This window comes from Leptodactylus fuscus, chromosome 3 (assembly GCF_031893055.1).
Source record: "Leptodactylus fuscus isolate aLepFus1 chromosome 3, aLepFus1.hap2, whole genome shotgun sequence".
Taxonomy (NCBI): Eukaryota; Metazoa; Chordata; class Amphibia; order Anura; family Leptodactylidae; genus Leptodactylus; species Leptodactylus fuscus.
Genome location: NC_134267.1, coordinates 207,677,868 through 207,699,939, shown reverse-complemented (window position 1 = coordinate 207,699,939; position 22,072 = coordinate 207,677,868). Strand labels below are relative to the sequence as shown.

The 22,072-nt window shown below is 46.6% G+C and overlaps 1 protein-coding gene across 1 annotated transcript; it reads left to right on the top strand.

Annotated features, from left to right (window-relative positions):
- Positions 1 to 8,915: 8,915 nt before the first annotated feature.
- Positions 8,916 to 22,072, top strand: RNASEH1 (ribonuclease H1). Its single transcript, XM_075269126.1, has 7 exons — positions 8,916 to 9,013; positions 14,437 to 14,480; positions 15,380 to 15,470; positions 16,125 to 16,179; positions 17,328 to 17,412; positions 20,849 to 20,973; positions 21,883 to 22,072. Exons 1-7 carry the CDS (start codon positions 8,976 to 8,978, stop codon positions 21,958 to 21,960), a joined length of 516 nt encoding a protein of 171 aa, XP_075125227.1. The 5' UTR covers positions 8,916 to 8,975; the 3' UTR covers positions 21,961 to 22,072.

The window sequence follows — 22,072 nt, the reverse complement described above, 5'->3', positions numbered from 1 at the left end:
GACCGCTTTCCCTCGTAGAAGTGGTGCAAATGACAGAAGGGCTCGATGAACTGCGGTAAGCTAGCGCCAGTTGGATGAGTGCGTCCTCTCCCGCTGATTCCATGTACCTTGAACCGGGGTCTCCCCCAGATGAGCTCCCCAGCCTGTGAGGGAGGCATCTGTAGTCAACAGGGTCCAGGCGGGCTGGACCGAGGACTTCCCATCTCGCAGATGGGTCCACCAGGGCAAGGTTTGCCGGGTGCTGATGGTTAACTGGATTGGCTTCTGTAAACCTGAAGGACTGTGATTCCAGACTCTCAAGATCTCGTTCTGTAGAGGGCGCATATGCCATAGGGCCCAAGGAACTGCATCTAGGGCAGCGGACATCAATCCGAGGACCTTCATCGCCGTCCTGATGGTGACCTTCCGTGTGGAAGACAAATGATGTGCCGCCCGAGCAATTTTCCTTTTGCGAGGAGAGGGTAGAGAGACCGTCATGTTGAGAGAGTCTAGAATAAGTCCCAGGAACTGAACTCGTGTTGATGGCACCATCACTGACTTCTGCCAGTTTACCAGCCACCCCAGCTTGTCTAGTAGAGCTACGACGGTCTGCACCTGCGTGGTAAGAACCTCCTTTGAATGAGCCTTCAGAAGCCAGTCGTCCAGGTACGGGACTATGAATATGCCTTGAAGGCGCAGGGCGGCAGCGACCGGAGCTATGACCTTTGTGAAGGTGTGGGGGGCGGAGGATATGCCGAACGGGAGGGCTGCGAACTGGAAGTGCGCCTCTTTCCCCTGTATGTCTACGGCAATCCTTAGGAACTTTCGGTGTGCCAGAAAGATGGGTACGTGGAGGTAGGCGTCCTTCAGGTCCAGAGTGACGAAGTGATCTCCAGGGTGCATGAAAGGTAGTACTGACCTTATGGTTTCCATGCGAAACCGCAGCCTGCGGATGAAGTGATTCAGATACCTGAGATCGATGATCATACGCCACTCGCCTGATGGCTTGGGGACCAAGAAGACTGCCTTGTTCTGCGCGAGGAACCATCTCTAGCGCGGCCTTGTCCACGTACTCCTGAATCAATCTCTCCAGATGAAGTTGTTTGGGGCCCTGAAGAGGGCGGGTTCTTACCATCTTCTCTGGCGGCTGGGAAACAAAATTAATTTTATAACCTTCCTGGATCATCTGGATGACCCAGGGGTCCCGAATATTCTGCCGCCAGGCCTCCACATAGTGGGAAAGACGACCGCCCACCCCAGGGGAGGGGGGGGGAGTAGGAAGGGGGGGGTGTACTGAGAGGGAATTAGAAGGGGGTATTCTTACGGCCACGAGATGAGCCCCGACCTCTTCCTTTCCCGGATCGCCGCTGGCCTCTGGTGCCTCTTCGAGTGCCTCTTCCTCGAAAGGAGGTACTCCGACCTTCAAGGGGCTGTGGCAGGTTCTTGCTCTTAGAGTCGGCCCAGCCTTCCATGATGTGGTCGAGCTCCCTTCCAAACAGCCGTCCGGGCTCAAAGGGGAGACCACAGAGGCTATTTTTGGAAGTAAGATCAGCCTTCCAGGGCTTCAGCCATAGGGGTCGGCGAGCCACAGTAGCCAGTGCCATGGATCTAGCCGCCAGACGGGTCTGAAAATGGATAGCTTCTGTCAGGTGATCCACCCACAGCGTGATGTCGGACACTGCCGCGAGGAGATCATCACGATCCACGCCGGAATCGATGTCCTTGGCCAGGGATGACAGTTCTGCGCGTAAGCCAGTTGCTACCTCATTCGCGACCATGCCCAAAGAGGCCTGGGCAGAGGCGGACGAATATACACGCCTCAAAGATCCTTCGACTCGGCGATCCATGGGGTCCCTGAGGCCCGAGCCGTCCTCTGATGGAAGGATGGAGCGCCTTGATAACTTGGCCACGGCGACGTCCACCTTTGGCGGGGGACCCCACGCCTTTAGTTGACTCTCAGAGACGGGAAAAAGTGCCTTGAAGCGTGTGGATGGCGCAAAGGATCTCTCCGGGTGCCTCCATTCGCCCTCCATCAGGCGGAGCATCTCCGAAGAGGGCCTGAAGGTACGAGACCTACGGCTAGAGCCTTCCCCGCCTTCCCGGTCTCTGATTCTTAGGGTCTTGAATACTCTGGACATTTTGTCCAGGGGAAAAATCTCCTTCTTCTCCGTACTAGAAGACGACTCCACATCCCTGAGGCGCAGCTTTTCCAGAGGCGGCAGGGACAATTCGCAATCCAGCCGTGGCCTCTTGGCCAGGGAGACGGCTTCCATTCTTTTCATGGAGTCCTGGACGTACCCCTTCACCCAGGACACCATCTCTCGCATGGGAGTTGTTTCAACAGAGGGGGCCCTGCACCCCTGACAGAAGCGATATTGGGAGTCATCAGGCAGCGGCACTCTACAAGAAGCGCACGCCAGATGCTTCCCTTTGGAAGTAGCCTTCCTTCTAGGCAGAACAGTGGAGGAAGAAGAAGACATTCTGAGGAGGAAGAAAAAGGATACAGTAACTACCTACTGCACTCAGAGATGCAACTCTCCAACCTCTCCCCCCCCCCCCCCCCGGCCATGTCCACCAAACCTTAGTCAATGAAGACAGTTCTCCAGCACAGAAATTGACCAGGGAGCTTCACCAACTGATGTGCTTGCAACCGGAGCGACAAGCACTAACTGAAGCTCTAAGGGGACTTAAATAGGCCAGGGGGCGGGGTTTTGCCCGGAGCCCCGCCCAAGGGGTAGGGGCTACAACGGAGCCAGAATCTCATGAAAAAAAAAGGGGAGGGGAGAAGACAGGGGGAGGGGGATCTGACCCAGGTATGGTCCCCAGGACCGGGGGACCCCCCTCCCGAACTACCGTGCAATGCTCGTGTCTAGGGGTTGTTCTCTTCCCGTCCGCCGCGAGACCCGCGCACTGCGCATGTGCGGCGGACCCTATTAGACGGCGGACCGGAGGAACCTGAGAAAGGTTCCTAGGTCTAGCGTTCCTAGGGGAAAGCCCCGACCCGGCGCGCCAGCCGGACAGGAGCGTGCACAAGCCGGCAGGGTCCCCGCCGGGAGAAGGGGACCTCTGCTGAAAAAAGAGGATGTCCAGAAAAAAGATCTTCTGCTGTCAGGTAGCGGTGGGGGAGAGTAGTGGACCCCTATAGGAGGTCAGAACATCTGCTCCCCCCCTGACCACCTGTCCTGTCCCACAGGACAGAAAAAAACACAAGGGAGGAGCAGGTCTTCCGGCCTCTTATAGAGGTCAAAAGCTGTTAGGTAATTAAAAATTCCACCTGTCCTAACAGCTCATAGGGGCAGGAATACCCCAGTTGTGCTGCTGTTGGGCGTAGGGGGAAAACTGTTTTGCCGTGGAGAGCAGAAGAAGCTACAGCCAGACACTTTTCAAACCCATTCAAATGAATGGGTTTGAAAAATGACTGCAGGTTTCCGTCTCCTGTCCAGTTTCGGGCAGGAATCGGAAAAATGCATAATAGAGACCCGGGGCGCAGATGTGAACTAGCCTTTATATGTATAGAGTGCTATGTGCAATAAAACAAGGAGCAAGCGCAGCCGTAAGATCGCACAGTCTCAGAAGTGGCTGTCACCTTGCTGCTGTCATCTCACACTGAAGTCCTATGGTCTGATGTCAGGTGTTTTTGTGGCCGTGGGGAGGTCTGACGATGATGAGAACAATCAATGTTGTCCAAGGCAAGGTGAGTGTCAGTGGTCTCATTGCTGCCTAGTCGTTGGTCCCAACTTAGGAGGAGGATTAGATTCAAGTCAGCTCTATGTCGTAAAGTCTATCAATTTGTTTGCTAGTCTGATCTCATTCCTACTGTCACAGGTATCTGACACTCATATTAAAATCTACTGAGCCCATCACGCACTTCGACCCTGCAGATAATATCACAAGGTTCCTTAGGGCCTGTTGATTCTGGTGTGGACCCTGCATTAAAATCAGCGCTGAAAAAAAAAAGCGCGGAAAACGGAACCCATTGATGTCAATGGGAGTCTTTTTTTTCAGCGCTGATTCTGACGCAGGGTCCGCGCCAGAATCAGCGCCAACTTCCTCCGTGAGAAAGCACCCTTAGTTCACACAGTGGAAAATGTTTCTGCCATGTCACTTTTAAGTGTGGCTAGCTGCAATGGGATGCCGATGCAGTGTAACAGCATCCCGCTCCTGATTAGGCCCAAATGAATGCGTCTAATCAGGAGGGAGTCTCGAGCTGCAGACGCCGCGGCTGACTCAACCGTGGAATCCACAAGAATTTAGGGCATGCCGGTTCTTTTTTCTAATTACCATGTCGGAATAGCCTTAAGAAAGGCTATTCGTCTCTTACCTTTAGACGTGGTCTCCGTGGCGCCGTTCCTTAGAAATACCAGTTTTAACCGGTATGCAAATGAGCTCTCTGCAGCAATGGGGGCGGGCCCAGCGCTCAAACGGCGATGGGAGCGTCCCCACTGCTGCCCGAGAGCTCACTCCAGCGCCACCTCCATCTTCAGCTGAAACCCCGCCTCTTCTGTCTTCTTCTGTTGGTCCAACTTCCGACGCCTGCGCAGTACGCTCCTGTATTGAATTACTAGAGTAAGAGAAGAGCGGCCTCCCAAAAATGGCCTCAGGTTCCGTTCCAAAAAATGGGTAGCCACGACTGAACGCTGGTGCACTGCACCGGCATCCAGTCGCGCACTCTGCCTTGGATTAGGCCCAATGAATGGGCCTAGTCGGGAGAGTCTTCAGGCCAAATCGCGTCTCGCTTCTTTTTCCGGGAGCCGAAACAAGCCGGCTCCCAGAAAAAACGCCTGACCGGCTCCCATTGATTTCAATGGGAGCTGTCTTGTTGGTCAGGATTTTGAGGCGAATACGGCCTCACAATCCTGAGCAAAATACTCTGTGTGAACTTACCCTAATAAAGCCACCCCACAACATAGCTAACTAATCAAAAAAATCGAAGAGGAAATGGAGCAATCTGGGGGTCGTCTACTGTTCTGATCACTTCTGATGTATGGTTGTAACAAGTCGAGAACCACTAAGTACAGCAAACCCTACAAAGATTAAAAAAACAAAAAATACTTACTGGAAAACTTCTTTAGGGTGGGGTTCACATCTGCACCCGGTCATCAACTTTCAGGTTTCCATCTTCTGCCTGAGAAACTGGACAGAAGACAGAAATCGGCAGTCACCTTTCAAACTCATTCATTTGAATGGGTTTGCAAAGTGTCCACCCGTGTGCGTCTTCTGGTCTCCGCGGCGAAACCGTGTTTTTTTTAACCGGACAGAAAATCAGACATGCAGGACTTTGTGTCCGGTTACAAAAAAAACGGTTTCGCCGCGGAGAACACAAAATGCTCACAGGTGGACACTGACTGTCGGGTTTCCATCTCGAGGCGGCAGAAGATGGAAACCTGAAAGTGGAGACCGGGGCGCAGATGTGAACCTGCCCTTAAGCTAAGCCCCACAATGCAGAAATGCAGTGTTTTTTTGTTGCAGAGTTTACGGTTTATTTTTTTAGCCAAAGTCTAGAGTGGAGTGAAAAGGAATGGAAAATATAAAGGAAGCTGTTAGACGTTCCCCTTTCAGTTAACTACACCCCTGGTTTTGGCTCAAAAAATTGCAGCAAATACAAAATGCAACAAAAAACCGCCGCGTTGCTCCACAACGTGGTGCCTTAGTCTTAAGCAGCATTCACACTGCCGCTGTTGTCTGCCCCGAGGTGTCCGTTGTAAACCCCGGAGAAACTGGATAGCAGATGGCTCGCGAGCTGTCGGCTTTAAAACTCATTCATTTGAATGGGTTTTAAAGGTGACCGCCAGTGCGCGTTTTCAGCCTCTTCGCCTGGAAACCTGTTTTTTGTCCGCAGACACAAAGTCCTACATTTGTGTAGGACTTTGTGTCCGTGCAAAAAAAAAAAAAAAAAAAAAGGTTTCCAGGAGGAGAGGCTAGATAAATGAGTTTTAAAGCTGACCACTTGCAAGCTGTCTGCTGTCCAGTTTCTCCGGGGTTTAGTGGCTCGTTTACATCTGCGCCCGGGACTCCGTTTTGCAGGTTTCCATTTCCTGCACAAAACAGGGCAGGAGACTGAAACCTGCCCGCATCTTTTCAAACCCATTCATTTGAATGAGTTTGAAAAGTGTCCGGCCGTGAGCACTGGTGAGCGTTTTATGCGCTCAGCGGCGAAACCGTTTTTTTTAAACCGGACACAGAGTTGGACATGCAGTACTCTATGTCTGGTTTAAAAAAAACCTTTTTGCCTCGGAGAGCATAAAACGCTCAGACTTAGCATGACAGGTTTCTGTCTTCTGCATGCAGAAGACGGAAACCTGAGAACGGACTGCCGAACGCTGGTGTGAACACAGCGTACAACGGACACCAGTGATCCTGCCCAAAATATTAGGTAAATAGTGCCCTGGACAACTTTGACCAAGGCGCTGGGGGCCTTAATGCCCACAATCAGTGCGGATACTAATCGTGGGCATTAGCGTTGGGTCTTTGCAGTATAATACCAAACAGCCACCATATTTAAATACCTGACATCTGCCATACTATTATGGCACATATCAGTAATGGGTTAAGGCCCCATACACACTGTGGATAGAAGTACAGACCTATTCATTTCTTTCTTTTTTTTAATAAAATGTAGATTGGGAGCCCCATATAGGGATCACAATGTACATTTTTTTTTTCCTATCAGTATGTCTTTGTAGAATAGGAGGAAATCCAAGCAAACACAGGGAGAAGATACAAACTCCCTGCAGATGTTGTTCCTGGTGGGATTCGAACCCAGGACTCCAGCACTGCAAGGCTACAGTTTTAACCACTGAGTCACTGTGTTGCCCCTCAACCTATTCATTTCTATGGGCTAATACACACCATTGTAGTTTTTGCAGCCATGTGTCCAGGCCATAGCAAAGAGACGCAAAATATGGAGCATGTCTTGTCCATATTTGCAGCTCGGACCATACATTTTAATGTATGGGTCAGTGAAAACCTCAGATACCAATCCATGTGTCATCTGTAGAGATGAGCGAACACTGTTCGGATCAGCCGATCCGAACAGCACGCAACCATAGAAATGAATGGAAGCACCTGTGATGCCGGCCGGCCGCCGGCAAAGTCAGCGTCACAGGTGCTTCCATTCATTTCTATGGGTGCGTGCTGTTTGGATCGGCTGATCTGAACAGTGTTCGCTCATCTCTAGTCATCTGCACTGCTTTTGCTGACCTGTGAATGAGGTCAAAGGCTAAGTTAACACGTGAATTACGTGTGGCAAAATTTGGTCTGGAAAAAAGACGCTCCCTAATTCGGAAGCGGTTTTTGGACCTTGAAGTGTTTTTTTTTTTTTTTTGGAGCATTTTTTGGTAAAAACAGTTTCCGCCTCCCATTCACTTCTATTTCCTTCCTGAGGTGGAATCCGCCTCAAGAAAGGTCACGTCACTTCTTTTTTCCGCTAGCGGCAACATGCCGCTAGTCGAAAAAAGAGCTCTAGCGGTCTCCATAGACCACCATTGTGAGGGGGCAGATTATGATGTGGATTCCGTGCCATAATCCGCCCCCTCTGTGCCCTTGTGAACGGGCCCTAAGAGAATGTTCATGTTCACAGGAGTCTATTTCTATGTAAGAGCTTACTGCAGCAGTAAAGGCTATGATCACACTGAGTTGTACCCCTGTCCCTAACAATGTCACTGGCTGCACCCATCCTCATGTATATAAGCTTATATGCCCAGTAACATTATGTCATGTGGATGAAGATGTCCTTTTGTGTATTCCTCTTCTTATTCCTACAGGAGATCCCATTACTTACAGTATATTAGTCACTGATCTTGTCTTTGGAGCTAAGAAACAAGTCAGTTAAAACAGTATTTTATATTAAGTGCAGCTCTTAGTCCTTAGACATGTTCACTCCTTATAATCTCTGCCGTCTACTTGAAGTTGTCGGGCGCCATTTGTCACTTCCCGCCACCCTGTGGTACTAGAGTCTTCTCCAGTCAGAGCACTAATCACAGATCACATAATAATCAATATATATCCTATGTTATCCGCAATCATGAGGTAACATGTCTTATGTAATGGCGTCCATGCCCGCTCCTCACCTGGTGTCAAAGACGCCAGGGAAGTGGTCTGTGCGCGCCATGGCGAAGAAAATACAGAACCGCTGGGTTGTTTGTGGTGGCTCCTCGGTGGACAGGAGCTCAGAAGCCGCTACTTACAGTATACCGGGTGTAGGACAGGAGCTGAGGAGAGACGCCCAAAAAAACCAGGCACAGTTGTGAACACGCCCATAGGGTGCGTTCACACGATGTAACGTGGAGCGCAACCTGGCACATATACACGTACGGCAGATGGCGCGCTCAAAATGCTCCCATTCATTTCAATGGGAGTTAGGATCGTATACGCAGCGTTATTTTGCGGCCGCATGAACTTTTCAGAAGTCACCTGCAGTATCTGAATACAGCCCAAATCATTTCAGGGCAGATATCTATGGGCAAGCTGAAGAGAAGGGGTCCATGTGTGCTGTGGGGGCCCCTCCTGACAGTGTATTAGAAGGGGCCCATGTGTGCTGTGGGGGCCCCTCCTGACAGTGCATTAGAAGGGGTCCATGTGTGCTGTGGGGGCCCCTCCTGACAGTGCATTAGAAGGGGTCCATGTGTGCTGTGGGGGCCCCTCCTGACAGTGTATTAGAAGGGGCCCATGTGTGCTGTGGGGGCCCCTCCTGACAGTGCATTAGAAGGGGCCCATGTGTTCTGTGGGGGCCCCTCCTGACAGTGCATTAGAAGGGGCCAATGTGTCCTGTGGGGGCCCCTCCTACATTATGGACACACTAGACATTATGATACAGAGCAGAGCCATTGTCTTGTGTCGGTCAGACTTGGCATCTGCTTGTATGTAAATGAAGGCAGATGAGAGGCCAGCACTAAGCCCACCCACAGCCGTGTGACTCCGTATCCGCCCTATATTAATGTCTGCCTCTCAGGGGGGCATCAGTGCAGTCACAAGTCTTCTCCTCATAACTCATCGCCATGTCCAGACGCAGCCAGTCCGGATCCTATAGGAGCTGGTGAGGAGCGGGGCAGTATATGCGGGGATGGGATAGAGGATGAGTGTTAGTTATTTATTACACTACAGTAGGTGTCTCTGCTATAGGTGACCGAGGACCGTCACTGTCAGCCCCGGACTGTCTCCTCTTATAGATGGCAAAGCATTTATTGTAGCTGCGTCATATGAGGTTCCGCCATTGCGCCAAGAAGATGCTTAATGTATGGCGGGAAACAAGAGGCTCCGCCCACGCTTAGCTAATGGCGAGCGCTGAGGGGATGGCGGGCACAAAATGGCCGCACGACACCTCATAGTTTGATATTAAGCTGTACATAGAAATGAGGATGTGAAAATAAATAGTTTGTAACGCTGAGTCCCCCATTGTATTCAGGCTTTATGGTGCTCAGAGCCTCATTTAGTAATAGGATACCTCAGAAATGGAGTCCTCTAATAAGGAGGCATTAAAACTGCACACATTTACCAAAGGTGGTTCATGCAATGCTGGGCACAATTCACACAATAGTAGACACAATTCTCCTTATACCTTATGTGATCTCTACTAGTGTTAAAAAAAGTAATCTTATGGAGAATATTTATCCCTTTCTCGCGTCTGTTTTTTGCTCTGTCGCACAGAACAAGATTAACCCGAATTTAATAAATTTTTATGTTATTTGACCCATTTTATCGCCCACATAAAGCATTTAGTATAAAAAATGGCAGAGTTCAGTAATAAATTTGGAGCAATATGTCTCATGAGGAAAGCCAAGCAACTAGAGGGAAATGTCCGCTAGATTTCTGGCGCAAATTAAAAATCTGTCCGACCTGTGGTTAGACCATGTTCACACCACTATTTTTGTCAGTATCTGTAAACCAAAACTAGGAGAGGAGCCGATACAGAGATAAGGATGTATCTGATAACCAGGCAGGTGGCAGAAAAAAAACTATGCAGAAAAAAACGCAGTAGTAACGTATAGCGGTTTTTCCCGCAGCACTTTTCCAAACTTCACTGCGAAAAAAATACAGGTGATTTGGCCAGGGCTTCGGGTGCGGTGAAAGCAGGTTACATAGTAATTTTACCTGTTTCAGTGTTTTTCATGAGGTAAAAATTATTAGAAAATACAGCAAAACCAGATGTGTGTTTTAGGAAGCTTTCAGACGGAGTAACACGTAAACACGTGTCAGAGTGAGCGCAGTAAAACAGAATCCCATTGACTTCAATGGGTTCGGTCTTGCGCGTGCTACCCATTGAAGTCAATGGGAGGCGCTTTTTTACCTATTGCTTTCAATGTGATACGCGCGTATCACATTGAAAGCAATAAGTAAAAAAGCCTGTTTTACTCTGCTCACTCAGACACGTGTTTACGTGTCAGAATGAGCGGAGCGGTTACTCCGTGTGAAGGCAGCCTAAGGGCTAGTTCACACGGAGCAAAATGGTGTGGATTTTGACACGGAATCCGCCTCAAAATCTGCCTCCTCACAATAGAGTCCTATGTAAACCGCTACCTTTCTTCAGGCGGATTCCGTCTGCAAAAACCAATGGGAGGCGGAAAAAACGCTAGTGGTTTTTTCAAGGTCCATGCACTGTGCTGGAGGAAAAAACCCAAAAATAAAAACGCTCCAAAAAACGCCTCAAAACACACCAGGCAGATTTTCAACCTCCCACTGACTTGCATTGATTTATTTCAGGCAGAAACGCCTGAAAAACGCTTAAAAAAAATGCCTCTTGAATTTTCCTGAAGCGGATTTTTCCTGACCAAATTCCTGACCAAAAAACTCCGTGTATGTATGTGTATGTTCACACAGTTTTTTGCAAGCTGAAAAAATCAGTTTCAGGAATTAGGAGAAGTTTTTTTTTACACTTTTTTTTTTTTTTTCTTACATGATGTGGTTTTAAACATGGTTTTTGCCGCAGTTTTTTGCTCCACCACACCCCGTATGGTCCTGGAAACTTCCATCTAGGTTAAGGCCCCATGGGACAATCTGCAGCACTAAAGTGCTGCAGGAAAAACCGCAGCGGGAATGCATCGCGGTTCTTCTCGTAGTGCTTTAAACAGAAAGTTCATGCAGTTTTCCTCCACGGACTTTCTGTTGCAATTATAGCTATGGGAAAGCCGCCGGCGTTACCATAGATATAATTGACATGCTGTGATTTCCAAAACCGCGCTGGTTTTGGAAATTTCAGTGTGTTTGCGATGAGGATTTCACTGCAAAGTGGACTTTGCTGTTACTGTATAACGCCGTGATTTTTCCCGTGGCGTTTCTGGACCGTGGGACGCGGGACTTAAACGCTTGAAGTTTTTTTCTGCTTCACATTGATTTCACCATTTTCACCTGATAGTTTTTTTTTCCTCTATCTGAAAAAATCAGCTAGAGAGGAAAAAAAACTGCCATTTTACTACCATTGAAATGAATGGGAGCCTGCAAAAAACTCTGCGTGAACATACCCTAGGACTAAGACGCCACGTAGCTTAGGCCGGATTCACATCTACGTCCCGGCCTCCATTCTGCAGGTTTCCTAAACTGGGCAGGAGACGGAAACCTGCAGGCATTTTTCAAACCCATTCATTTGAATGGGTTTGGAAAGTGTTCAGCCGTGAGCGGCGGTGAGCGTTTTGCTCTCTCCGTGGCAAAATAGTTTTTTTTTAACCGGTCACAAAGTCGGACATGCAGGACTTTGTGTCCGGTTAAAAATAAACGGTTTCACCGCGGAAAGCATAAAATGCTCACGGCCGGTCACTGTCTGTCGGGCTTCCATCTTCTGTCTGCAGAAGACGGAAACCCGAAAGACGGGAGATCGAGTGCCGATGTGAATGAGCCCTGAGTTTTTCTCTGTTTTTTTATTTATTTATGTTGCTTACTTGTATAGCGCCATCATATTCCGCAGCGTTTTACAGATATAGTCAGTCACTGTCCTATATAGGGCTCACAATCTACAGTCCCTATCAGTATGTCTTTGGAGTGCGGGAGGAAACAGGAGTAAACTCACACAAACACAGGAAGAACATACAAACTCCTTGCAGATGTTGTCCTTGGATGGATTTTAATCTTGGACTATAGCTGCAAGGCCACAATGCTAACCAAATATTCCCCTATTACATTTAGGGAAAACACTCTCAAATCTGCCACAAGAATTCAGATGTTTAATTTTTCAGAAATATACTCACAATGCGTTTCTCCCTGCAATGTGTGGATGAGAATAATCCAAATCTCATTCCCCTTGCTGGGCCTGTAAAGTGTAGACTTTTTTCTGCTGCGTATCCACGTGGGGCCTTAGGGCCTGTTCACACGAGCACAGAGGGGGCGGATTATGGCACGTAATCCACGTCATAATCCGCCCCCTCACAATGGTGGTCTATGTAGATCACCAGACTTCTTTTTTCCGTGAGCGGCATGCTGCAGCTCATGGAAAAAAGAAGTGAGCTGCCCTTTCTTCAGGCGGATTGCTTGGCGAGCCGCGGCGTCCGCCTGGTGGCAGCAACCTCTGGGGTCGGCTCATTTGTTTGAGCCGACTCTGGGAGGGGGAGAAGCCACGTCCACAGATGTGGCAGGCGGGTTTTGACCCGAGAGTGACGTGGCTCACCGTGTCACTCTCGGTGCCAAAACCCACTATACCGCCCCCCGTGTGAACTAGCCCCTAAATGTAGCTTTAGCCTAAGGCTCCACTACAAAAAAGTGCTCCAAGAAAAACCGCAGCGGCAACACTTTCTGCCTCCTTTATGACTATAGGAAAACCGCTAGCGTTTCTGTAGGTATAATTGACACGCTGTGACTTCCATAACCGCAATGGTTTTAGAAAGCTCAGCGTGTCTACTGCACATATTTTTCCGCTAGGTGATGATGACATTCTCTGTAATCCCATCCACCTTGCAGTGACTGTAAAACACTGATTTTTTTCCCACGCTGTTTCCACAGCGGTCAAACTGTGGTATTTGCGCCACATACAAACTTAGGTTAAGGTACCACATTGTGGAAACATAGCAGTCGTGGCTGTCATGGAAACGCAGTGGGAAAAAAATGCATTTTACAGTACCAAGGATGAAATTTTGTATAATCTCCTCCATACATTCAAAGGTTACCGTATTTTTTGGACTATAAGACGCACTTAGGTTTTAGAGGAGGAAAATAGGGGAAAAATTTTTGAAGCAAAAAAATGGTAAAATATTTACTATATAGGAGTTGTAGTTTTGCAACAGCTGCAAGGCCACATTGACAGGTGACCCTGCATCTGTACGGAGATCCATAGGGTGTTTTTTTTTGCGGGACCAGATGTCCTTTTTAGTTATACCATTTTGGGGAATGTCTATTGCTTAGTTCACCTTTTATTTAAATTAGAGGCAAAATGGTGGAAAAAAAACCCGTCGGTTTGAAAAATATTAGTAGATCGGGCATTTTCAGACACAAGGATTCCTAGGGGGCTTGAACCTGCAGTCATTTGATTGCAAGTCCCATAGACGGCAATAGAAGTGTATTGCCGTCTATGGGAGATTCTCTACATTACTATTATGGCTGGTCATAGACTAGCCGCAATAGTTATATAGCCGTGACAGCCCTGGGAGCCTTCAGTTGGCTCCCGGCTGTCACCAGAACAGGTTGGCTCTTGCGACCTCGCCGCACAGGAGCTGGCCTACAACTTTAAAGGTATGGGGTGTATTCTACACTATGGGGGGAAGGGGGGGGGGGTTAAGTTTTAATGCCCGCAATTAGAAAGCATTCTAATTGCTGGCATTAGCTTTGGCCTCAGCGTATAGCGGCCGCCATTATTCTTACAGACCCGGCATCAATCCCTCCCCGGCAATAGAATGGTGGATGCCGGGAAGTGTTTTAGACGCCGGCACAGGTGCCAGGACCTGCAGCATTGCCACGCTCCTGTTGCTGCAGGAAGCCACATTCGGACTATAAGATGCACCCTCATTTTCCCCCCAGATTTTGGGGGGAAAAAAGTGTGTCATATAGTCCGAAAAATACGGTAATCATTTTTGTAAATATAGATAATTACAAAATTTTGCAGATATTTTTCTAACCGTCTTATTAGTGACAGTCTTTTGCAAAAACTTTCTATGGTGTGAAACCCAGCCATGATGTCCTTATTGTGAGCAGCTTATCTTCTCATACATGTACTGCCCCTGCCTGACAATCTGTCCACAATAAGGACATGGCCGGGTTTCTGACAAGTCCCAGACCATAAAAAGCTCCTGCATTCATGGTCCATTGTCAGCTGATCATGACTACAGACCAAGTACCAGGGCGTGTAGGGTCCGCAAAATGGGCCAAAATTGTGCATTCTCTCTATTAGTCCATGGAATAAAGCATATGCCTATAACATGCAGTGGGAACTTGTGCTGTCCATGGAGAGCACCGAACAGCATGCAGCCATAAATAACGGAAGTGTGAATAAGCCCTTATACATGTAACTCAGCATATGTCACTTCTTTTTAACATTCGCAGGGAACGTGGGAACAACTCTTCATCTGGAGGTTACAGGGATCAAGGTATGAAAGTGCTGTATGCTATAAGATGTATATTCTTAGTGACAACATTTAGTATTGGAACAGAAATTTAGAAGAGGTTGTCTTGATCTCCCCAAGGGTAAGAACAGATGTTAGGGCGGGATCACACCAGCACCCGATCTCCGTTTTCAGGTTTCGGAAACCTGTCAGACTGTGTCCGGCCGAGCGTTTTGTGCTCTCCGCGGCTAAACTTTTTTTTTTTTTTATACTGGACACAAAGTCCTGCATGTCTGGTTAAACTTACTGTTATCAAATACATAATGTCATAAAACATAGCTAAGGCGAGGAAGAGAACGCAGATGTCTGATCATACTGTATACTTAGGAATACGTGAACATAACTTTTGTTACATTTGTAGATAAATAAAAGTTAAAACATTTTTGCAAATATAAGTAATTAAACACTTTGCAGAGTTGCCAGATTTTCCCTAAATATCTTGTGGTCACAGTCTTGTCTTGATCAGTTGCCAGTGGACACAACCATGAATGCAGGACCTTTCTAAGGTCAGAAAATCCACCATGATTTCCTTATTTTGGCTGGGATATCTTCTCATACATGTCGTGTCCCTGTATGATATCCCAGCTACAATCAGAAAATCATGGCTGGGTTCCTGACAAGTCCCAGACCATAGAAAGTTTCTGCATTTGTGGTCTTATCTGTTGGCAACTGATCTAAGCAAAAGATGTTACCCCTGACATAGAGAAAATCTTTAAAACTGCAGGATTTTTATCTACTTGTGTTTGCAAAAAATGTTTAACTTTTGTCTATCTACAAATATAGATATGATTATGTTTATGGGAACACCCCTTTAATAGTAGTTTACCATGATAACCAGTTTCTGAAATATTTTACATATTTTGAATCTTCATTTTGAAAACCAGCCGTGGCCTATACTGACGGATGCTGCATTCGCAATGGGAGATCTCAAGCTCAGGGCGGATATGGCGTTTATTGGGGTCCTAATCATCCTCTGTAAGTATATGTCTTGGGATTTGTTCACACTAATGTCTGACCAGTGGCATAAGTAATGCTGTAGCGGCTGCCATGGGGCTCTCGATGTTAGGGGGCCCCTTCTGCTTTTTCTTAATAGGCCGTCACCTGTCGGAGTAATCCCAGCAAGTAATGGGTCCGATTTACTTACTGATCCTTGTTCCTGCTCATGAATGCCCCTGCATCCCCTTTTGCCCTTCAGTGCTCCCCATCGACGACGTGGGTGATATGATATGGGAAACATGGGGCCTCCCGCAGGGCAGAAAGGGAAGTGGCTCTGAGCAGGAGTGGGGATTAGTAAGAGTATTTTGGGGGCAAACCACAACAAATACAGCTATGGTCTCTTTAGACATTTAGGTTCCAATGTGATTCCTTTCTGTCTTTGGGCCTCTGGAGTGACATCACAGATGTCACATAGTTCGGGCCAGTGTTAGGACATATAATGATGCCAATGTAACCCACGTCTGTGATGTCATTGAAGAGGGCCAAAAACAGCAGGGAGTCGCGTTTTAGCCACAGAAGTGAGTACCACTGGTTTTTATGTTTGTCACCTGCCCTGGGCCTCCGATCATTATAGTAATATTTTGTGGGTGGTGTAAACCTTGTGTAAATGTGTTTTTAAAATTGGCTTTACAGAAATGAATCAGGAAAACTGGAGGGGAGACCAACCAATCAGAGGGCAGAACTTCAGGTACCCATATTTTATGCCCTTGGCATTGATCATTATGTTGATACCTAGGGGATTAAAAACACTATGATTATTTTATATGTAAACAACTGTGTATGAGCTAATGTACACTTCATTGTCAAAAGGTCTTAAAGGGGTTTTCCAGAACCTTGTGCATTTTTCATACAGTGGATGGGGCTGCAGCTCTGTTCCAATTTTTTTTTAATAAAAGTGACCGCAACAACGGCTGATCTGTACAGAGTCCACACAGAAGTTATCGTTTGAATAATGAACAGTCCATGGTCATGTGATGGACGCAAAGGTGCACAGCTCGTTACAATCACATGTCAGCAATCAGACATCTGTCTGGTAACGAGCCCTGCACCTGTGTATCCATCACATGACCATGGACTGATTTATTTATTTATTTTATGCACTGGAAGTAAACAAAGGATGGCAGTAAGCAGAGATCTAGAAAACCATGAGCAATTAGTACAGAAAATATATTGGGAAATTGTAGAACTTTTCATGTGTTTTTAGGGGGTGCTTGAAGTGTTAAAAGCTGAGTGCTAATCTGCTTGTCCGGGAAAGCACATTCCAGAGAACTGGCGCAACGCGGGTGAAGGCTTACTGAGAGGATCTCATTATAGATGTTAGTCTCGGGTCATAGGCAAGACAGAGGGCATCAGTAGAAAGCTAGCCAGAGGTGAGGGAGGTGCAGCACTGGGGAGAACTCTGTATGTAGATGAGGGGGGTAAGTTTATATTGTATTCTGTAGCTGACAGGCAACTAGTGCAGCAACTAGCACAGACTGGAGACATCTCTGTTGTAGATAAATATAATAAATAGATAGATATGATATGATAGATGGATAGAGAGAGATAGATAGATAGAGATGTCAGTTTAGTTTGTAGAAGAGAGAGTGTAAGGAGGACAGTTAGACTTGGACGGCAGTTATAGTAGTCATATAGAGAGTGAATAAGGGTGGTATTTGGAGCTGATTTTAAAACGGATTCCTCTCCACCTTCTTCCAGAATCTGCTTCATATTGTTTTCAATAGTAGGCAGTGACAGACTCTTTGCTTTTTCAGGACTCTGGAGAAGATTCATCTAGCCAAACAAACAAGCTTGAATAATTCAGTTGTAAAACTTACATTGGTCTTCCTTTTTTAGGCAGCCACAAGGGCGGTGGAACAAGCCCGTGACAACAATATTACTAGTGTTAATATTCATACTGACAGCCAATATACCGTCAAGGGTAAGAAGGATCACCTAAATGAAAGACTTTTCATTATTATTATTAATAGTAATAATTATATTTATATAGCACCAATATATTCCACAGCACTGTACAAATCAGAGGGTACATGAACAGATGGGATTTGACATTACAATGTGACAAGAAAAAATGAACACATCAAACAATAGGCGTGAGGGCCCTTACTTATGAGAACTTAGAACCCTTGAGGAAACGGAGACACAAGAGGGCTTGCTTGGTACAACAGTGCAGACATCTGTGAATATACATACGCAAACTAAAGACACATCTTTTCAGACAAGCCTATCACAATTCCTAATGCTAACCCTTCCGTTCTTGATGCCTTTTCAGCCTAACATAGTTGTCCAAGCACTATCCACATGTTAAAGGACACGACTAGTGACGGCTCACAAAGTTTTGTTTGTGTAATGACTGTAACCTCTATTACAAAATTGTCTGAACACTGTATAAGCAATGCCGCTCCTGCTACCTCTTGTGTCACCCCCTCTACCTCATAGATTGTAAGCTCTTTTGAGCAGGGCCCTCAGTCCCATTGTGTGAAATGACGTTCTTTGTTATGTATGTCTGTATCTGAACCCTACAAATTGTACAGCGCTGCGGAATATGTTGGCGCTATATAAATAAAATGTATTTATTTATTTTTATACTGTACATATGCCTGGTAATTTCACAATCTCCGAGATTGGATATTGCTAGAGATGAGCGAGTACTATTTGAAACGGCCGTTTCTTCTGCATTTTCTCTGGCAGTTTAGGCTACGTTCACATCAATGTAGGAGCCCATTGTCTGAAGAGACAGGAAAAAGTGTTACATGCTCGACCCATACATCCAGCGATGTCAGAGGAAAAATAACAGATACTGACAGATCCTGTTCTAGCCAATGGAGTCCCTTGGGATCCCCTTCAGTCCGTCATTAGATGGATCCATTTTACGGTTTCATCTATTCTTCTGGTCCTTCAGAAAACCAGAACTACAGATCAAACAACACAGATGTGAACACACCCTTACCCCAGTGGGGAGAAGCGTTTTGTAGGCATTGAGAAAACTCTTCTAGGTCTCTTTCACATGCACTAGTTTTGCCTCATTTTACACATAGCATGTAAAATATCCTATTTCTGGTGTTTTTAAATACTTTAGAGAAACCTATGGGGAAAATACCAGAAAACAAAGTCCATACTCAGACCATATTGTGTTCTGCAAAACAAATCACAAAACAAAACCCTTTTCTATATAGTACAGTTTAAAATTCACATATTGTAGAATATAACAGCCGGCTGCAGCGTATATGACCTATTAATTCTTTGATTGTTTCAAACACTCCTTTTGCTGATTTGTACTTTTTTGGGGCCAAAAAAGCTGCAGCCAAATTTTACTTTAAGGGTGCATTCTGCCCATTGTCAGAAGGGTGTTCCTGACAGTCTAGCTCAGGGGTGGGCAATTAATTTTCCCATGGGGCCGCATAAGAAATTGAAACTATGCTAGAGGGCCGCGCCATGGCAAATTTAGCTCCACCCACTTCTACGTTGACTCCGCCCATTCCCAATCATCTTTCCATGTGCCCCCCCAAAGTATAATCCTCCTACAGTCACCCGTACATTATATGTCCCCATATTATAATGTTCCCTTCCAACTGCCCCACAGTATTAAGTCCCTCTCCTGGTGCCCCAGTATAAACTGGTGGAAACTGCAGGGGACATGAAACTGGAGCAGCTGGAGGGGGACATTAAACAGTGGGGGTAGTTGGAGGGGGGCAATAAATTGACAGCTGGAGCGGGACATGAAACTGGGGGCAACTAGAGGGGGACATTAAAATCGGGAAGCTGGAAGGAGACATGAAACCGTAGGGGTAGCTGGAGGGTGACATTAAACTGGGGACAACTAGAGGCAGACAGGTCCCCCTACAGCTTCCTCCACGGTTTAATGTCCCCCCAGTCTAAGTGCCCTCTTCATCTACCCCCAGTTTCATGCCCCTCCATTTCTCCCTCAGTTTCATATCCCCCTTTATTTTCCCCATTTCATGTCCCCCCCCTCCATCTCTCCCCCAGTTTCATGTCCCCCCTCCATCTGCCATCTCTGCCCTAGTATACCATTCCCCTTCCATCTCTGCCCCTAGGTTGCTGAGAGACACACATACAGATAGACAGACACATATAGACACACACACACACACATATAGACAGACACATAGACAGACAGACAGACACACATGTAGACAGACACACACACACATAGACACACATATATATACACACACACACTCTCTCTCCACCCTGCAGCTCACCTTACATCTCTCAGTACTTTATGACACGCTCCACATCTCCATCTTTGGCCGGCACTAAGACACGCCCCCGAGACATGCCTCCCTAGTCAGAGCTGTGCGAGCGGACTGAATCAGTCAGAGGGCCGGATGTGGCCCGGGGGCCCAGGTCTGGTCTAGCTGGTCTGTGAGGAACGCACTCCCTGACAGTACTCGTCCTTAGCTCTGTACGGTCAGAGGGGATGTTCCTATCTGCCCAGCGATGACTCTAAGCTGTGAAGGAGGGGCATTGCTCACAGCTCAGCTAGACTGTCCGGAACGCCCACTGATATCTCCAGCCCCGCGGCACATAACGAGAAATCTGAGGGTGCGCTGAATTTGGTGCACTGTTGGCTTTCTAGCAGTATATAAAACCACATGTGCAGAGAGACATGAAAGGTCCTCTTTATAGGCTCTAGTTAAACATGCAGGTTTATTAGTTTGTGGTAATATTGTCTGGATTTTCAGGTTTTTTTTCCAATTTCTCTATAGAGAAAAAGCCCTAAAAATGAATCTTACAAATGTAAGAAAGTACAGCATGCCTCTAAAAAGACTTGTAAGGTATGCTTAAAATCTTTTGTCTTGTGCTTTTATCAGAAGTGTATGTCAGGACTATTCCTAAGGACTTATGCTCGTGACAGTGATGTTTTTGATGGATCTAATGGTCTACCTTGCATTTCTGTTTTCAGTGGCGTTTTCACTTTTGATGGCCGAGTGTCATCCATTTTGCATCAGTTTTTGACTTAATAAAACTGATGCATTTCATTGGTCTTTCTTTTTTGACTAAACCCACTGATCCATTTTTAGGAGACGCAATCCATTTTACATCAGTTAAAAACGGATCCATTGATTTCTATTGGGTTTAGGACGTGCAAACAAGTCCTAAAGCAGTGTACTGGGCTATACTGTACAGGTAAGTGAGGATACATACCGCTGACAGAGGACGATACTCCTGGTGGATGGTCTCAGAGCTTTTCTGACGCACGCCTTTAATTTAACACAACAATGAAGTATGAACATGCCTGATAAATCAGAACATAAAAAATAATGATTAGCGTGTGCTTAAATAAAATGTGCCGTGGCATCTGTAACCACTCAATTAATTTGGATATAATTTAGGTATGACAGAATGGATGCCAAGATGGAAGGAAAATGGCTGGAAAACCTACGATGGTGGAGATGTGGTCAATAAGGAAGAATTTCAGAGGCTTGATAGGGCATGTGAAGGCCTTGATGTCACATGGGTAAGATAAGACTACGTTTGCGTGTACACCATTATCTCCATTCCTCTGGTCCTGCAACGGAAGTCAGTCTGTCTTCTGATGGACAGCAACTGATCACGAGGGACCCCATGGACTACAAATGGAGTCTTCATTATTTTTTCACAGAATATCAGCTGACAAATCCTATCAGGCTTGCAGGATTTCTGCTAGATTGTGAATGTAGCTTTACAGTCATCCATGTATTCCCTAACAGATGTTATCCCATGGCAGCACTGGGGTACTTAGTAAGGTGATGTAGGACCCCAGTCTAGGAGGCCGGAGCCCCGCAGGATAGACAGTAACAAACCATATGCGAGATCATTGGGGATCCAACCACTCAGACCCCCACTGCTCAGTATACTGTACTTGGCTATCTCCACTGCTCCGATTGAAATGAATGGAGCAATGCGCTCGCCCAACATTCAGAAAGAGTTGGGGGAAGGGTTTGCTCTAACCACAATAACCATTGATTGGTATGTCAGAGGGATTAAGCTACTGGATATTATTTGTGTGATATAATGTGTTTATGAAGGACCAGAATGTGATTTTCCCATTTTGCTGCCCCAGAAATCCAGCTTTGTGCATTGCCAGTGACTACCACTTTCTTGTCTTCTTCAAGACTTGATCATGTGTTTCCTAAGCCTGGAAAACCCCTTGAATTCTGTAGTGCACTAAGAGCTGCTTGACTCGTCTGTCACATGTGAAGGTGTCACCATGTCACCCGCTGTACAGTATATTCATTACACAGGCCATTCATCTGTGTGCAAGGACTGAGCTGCGTTGCTTACATGGATCGACTGACACTTTTTCTCAATGTGCCTCAGTGAGAAGACCTTACACCCAGCATTATGTAATGGAGGGAATCGCTGTTCCATTCTCTTTTTGTTGCAGACACATGTGCCAGGACACCGTGGCGAGTATGGAAATGAAATGGCGGACCAGCTGGCAAAGGGGGGAGCAAGAAGCTAGAAAAAGAATTGTCTTCTTTTCTCGTTTGTGTTAAGGTTGATTTTATAAGACCTGCAAAACTGTTCTGAAGGTTCATGTTCTGTGTTTCTATACTTTGGAGGTATTTTTAGGT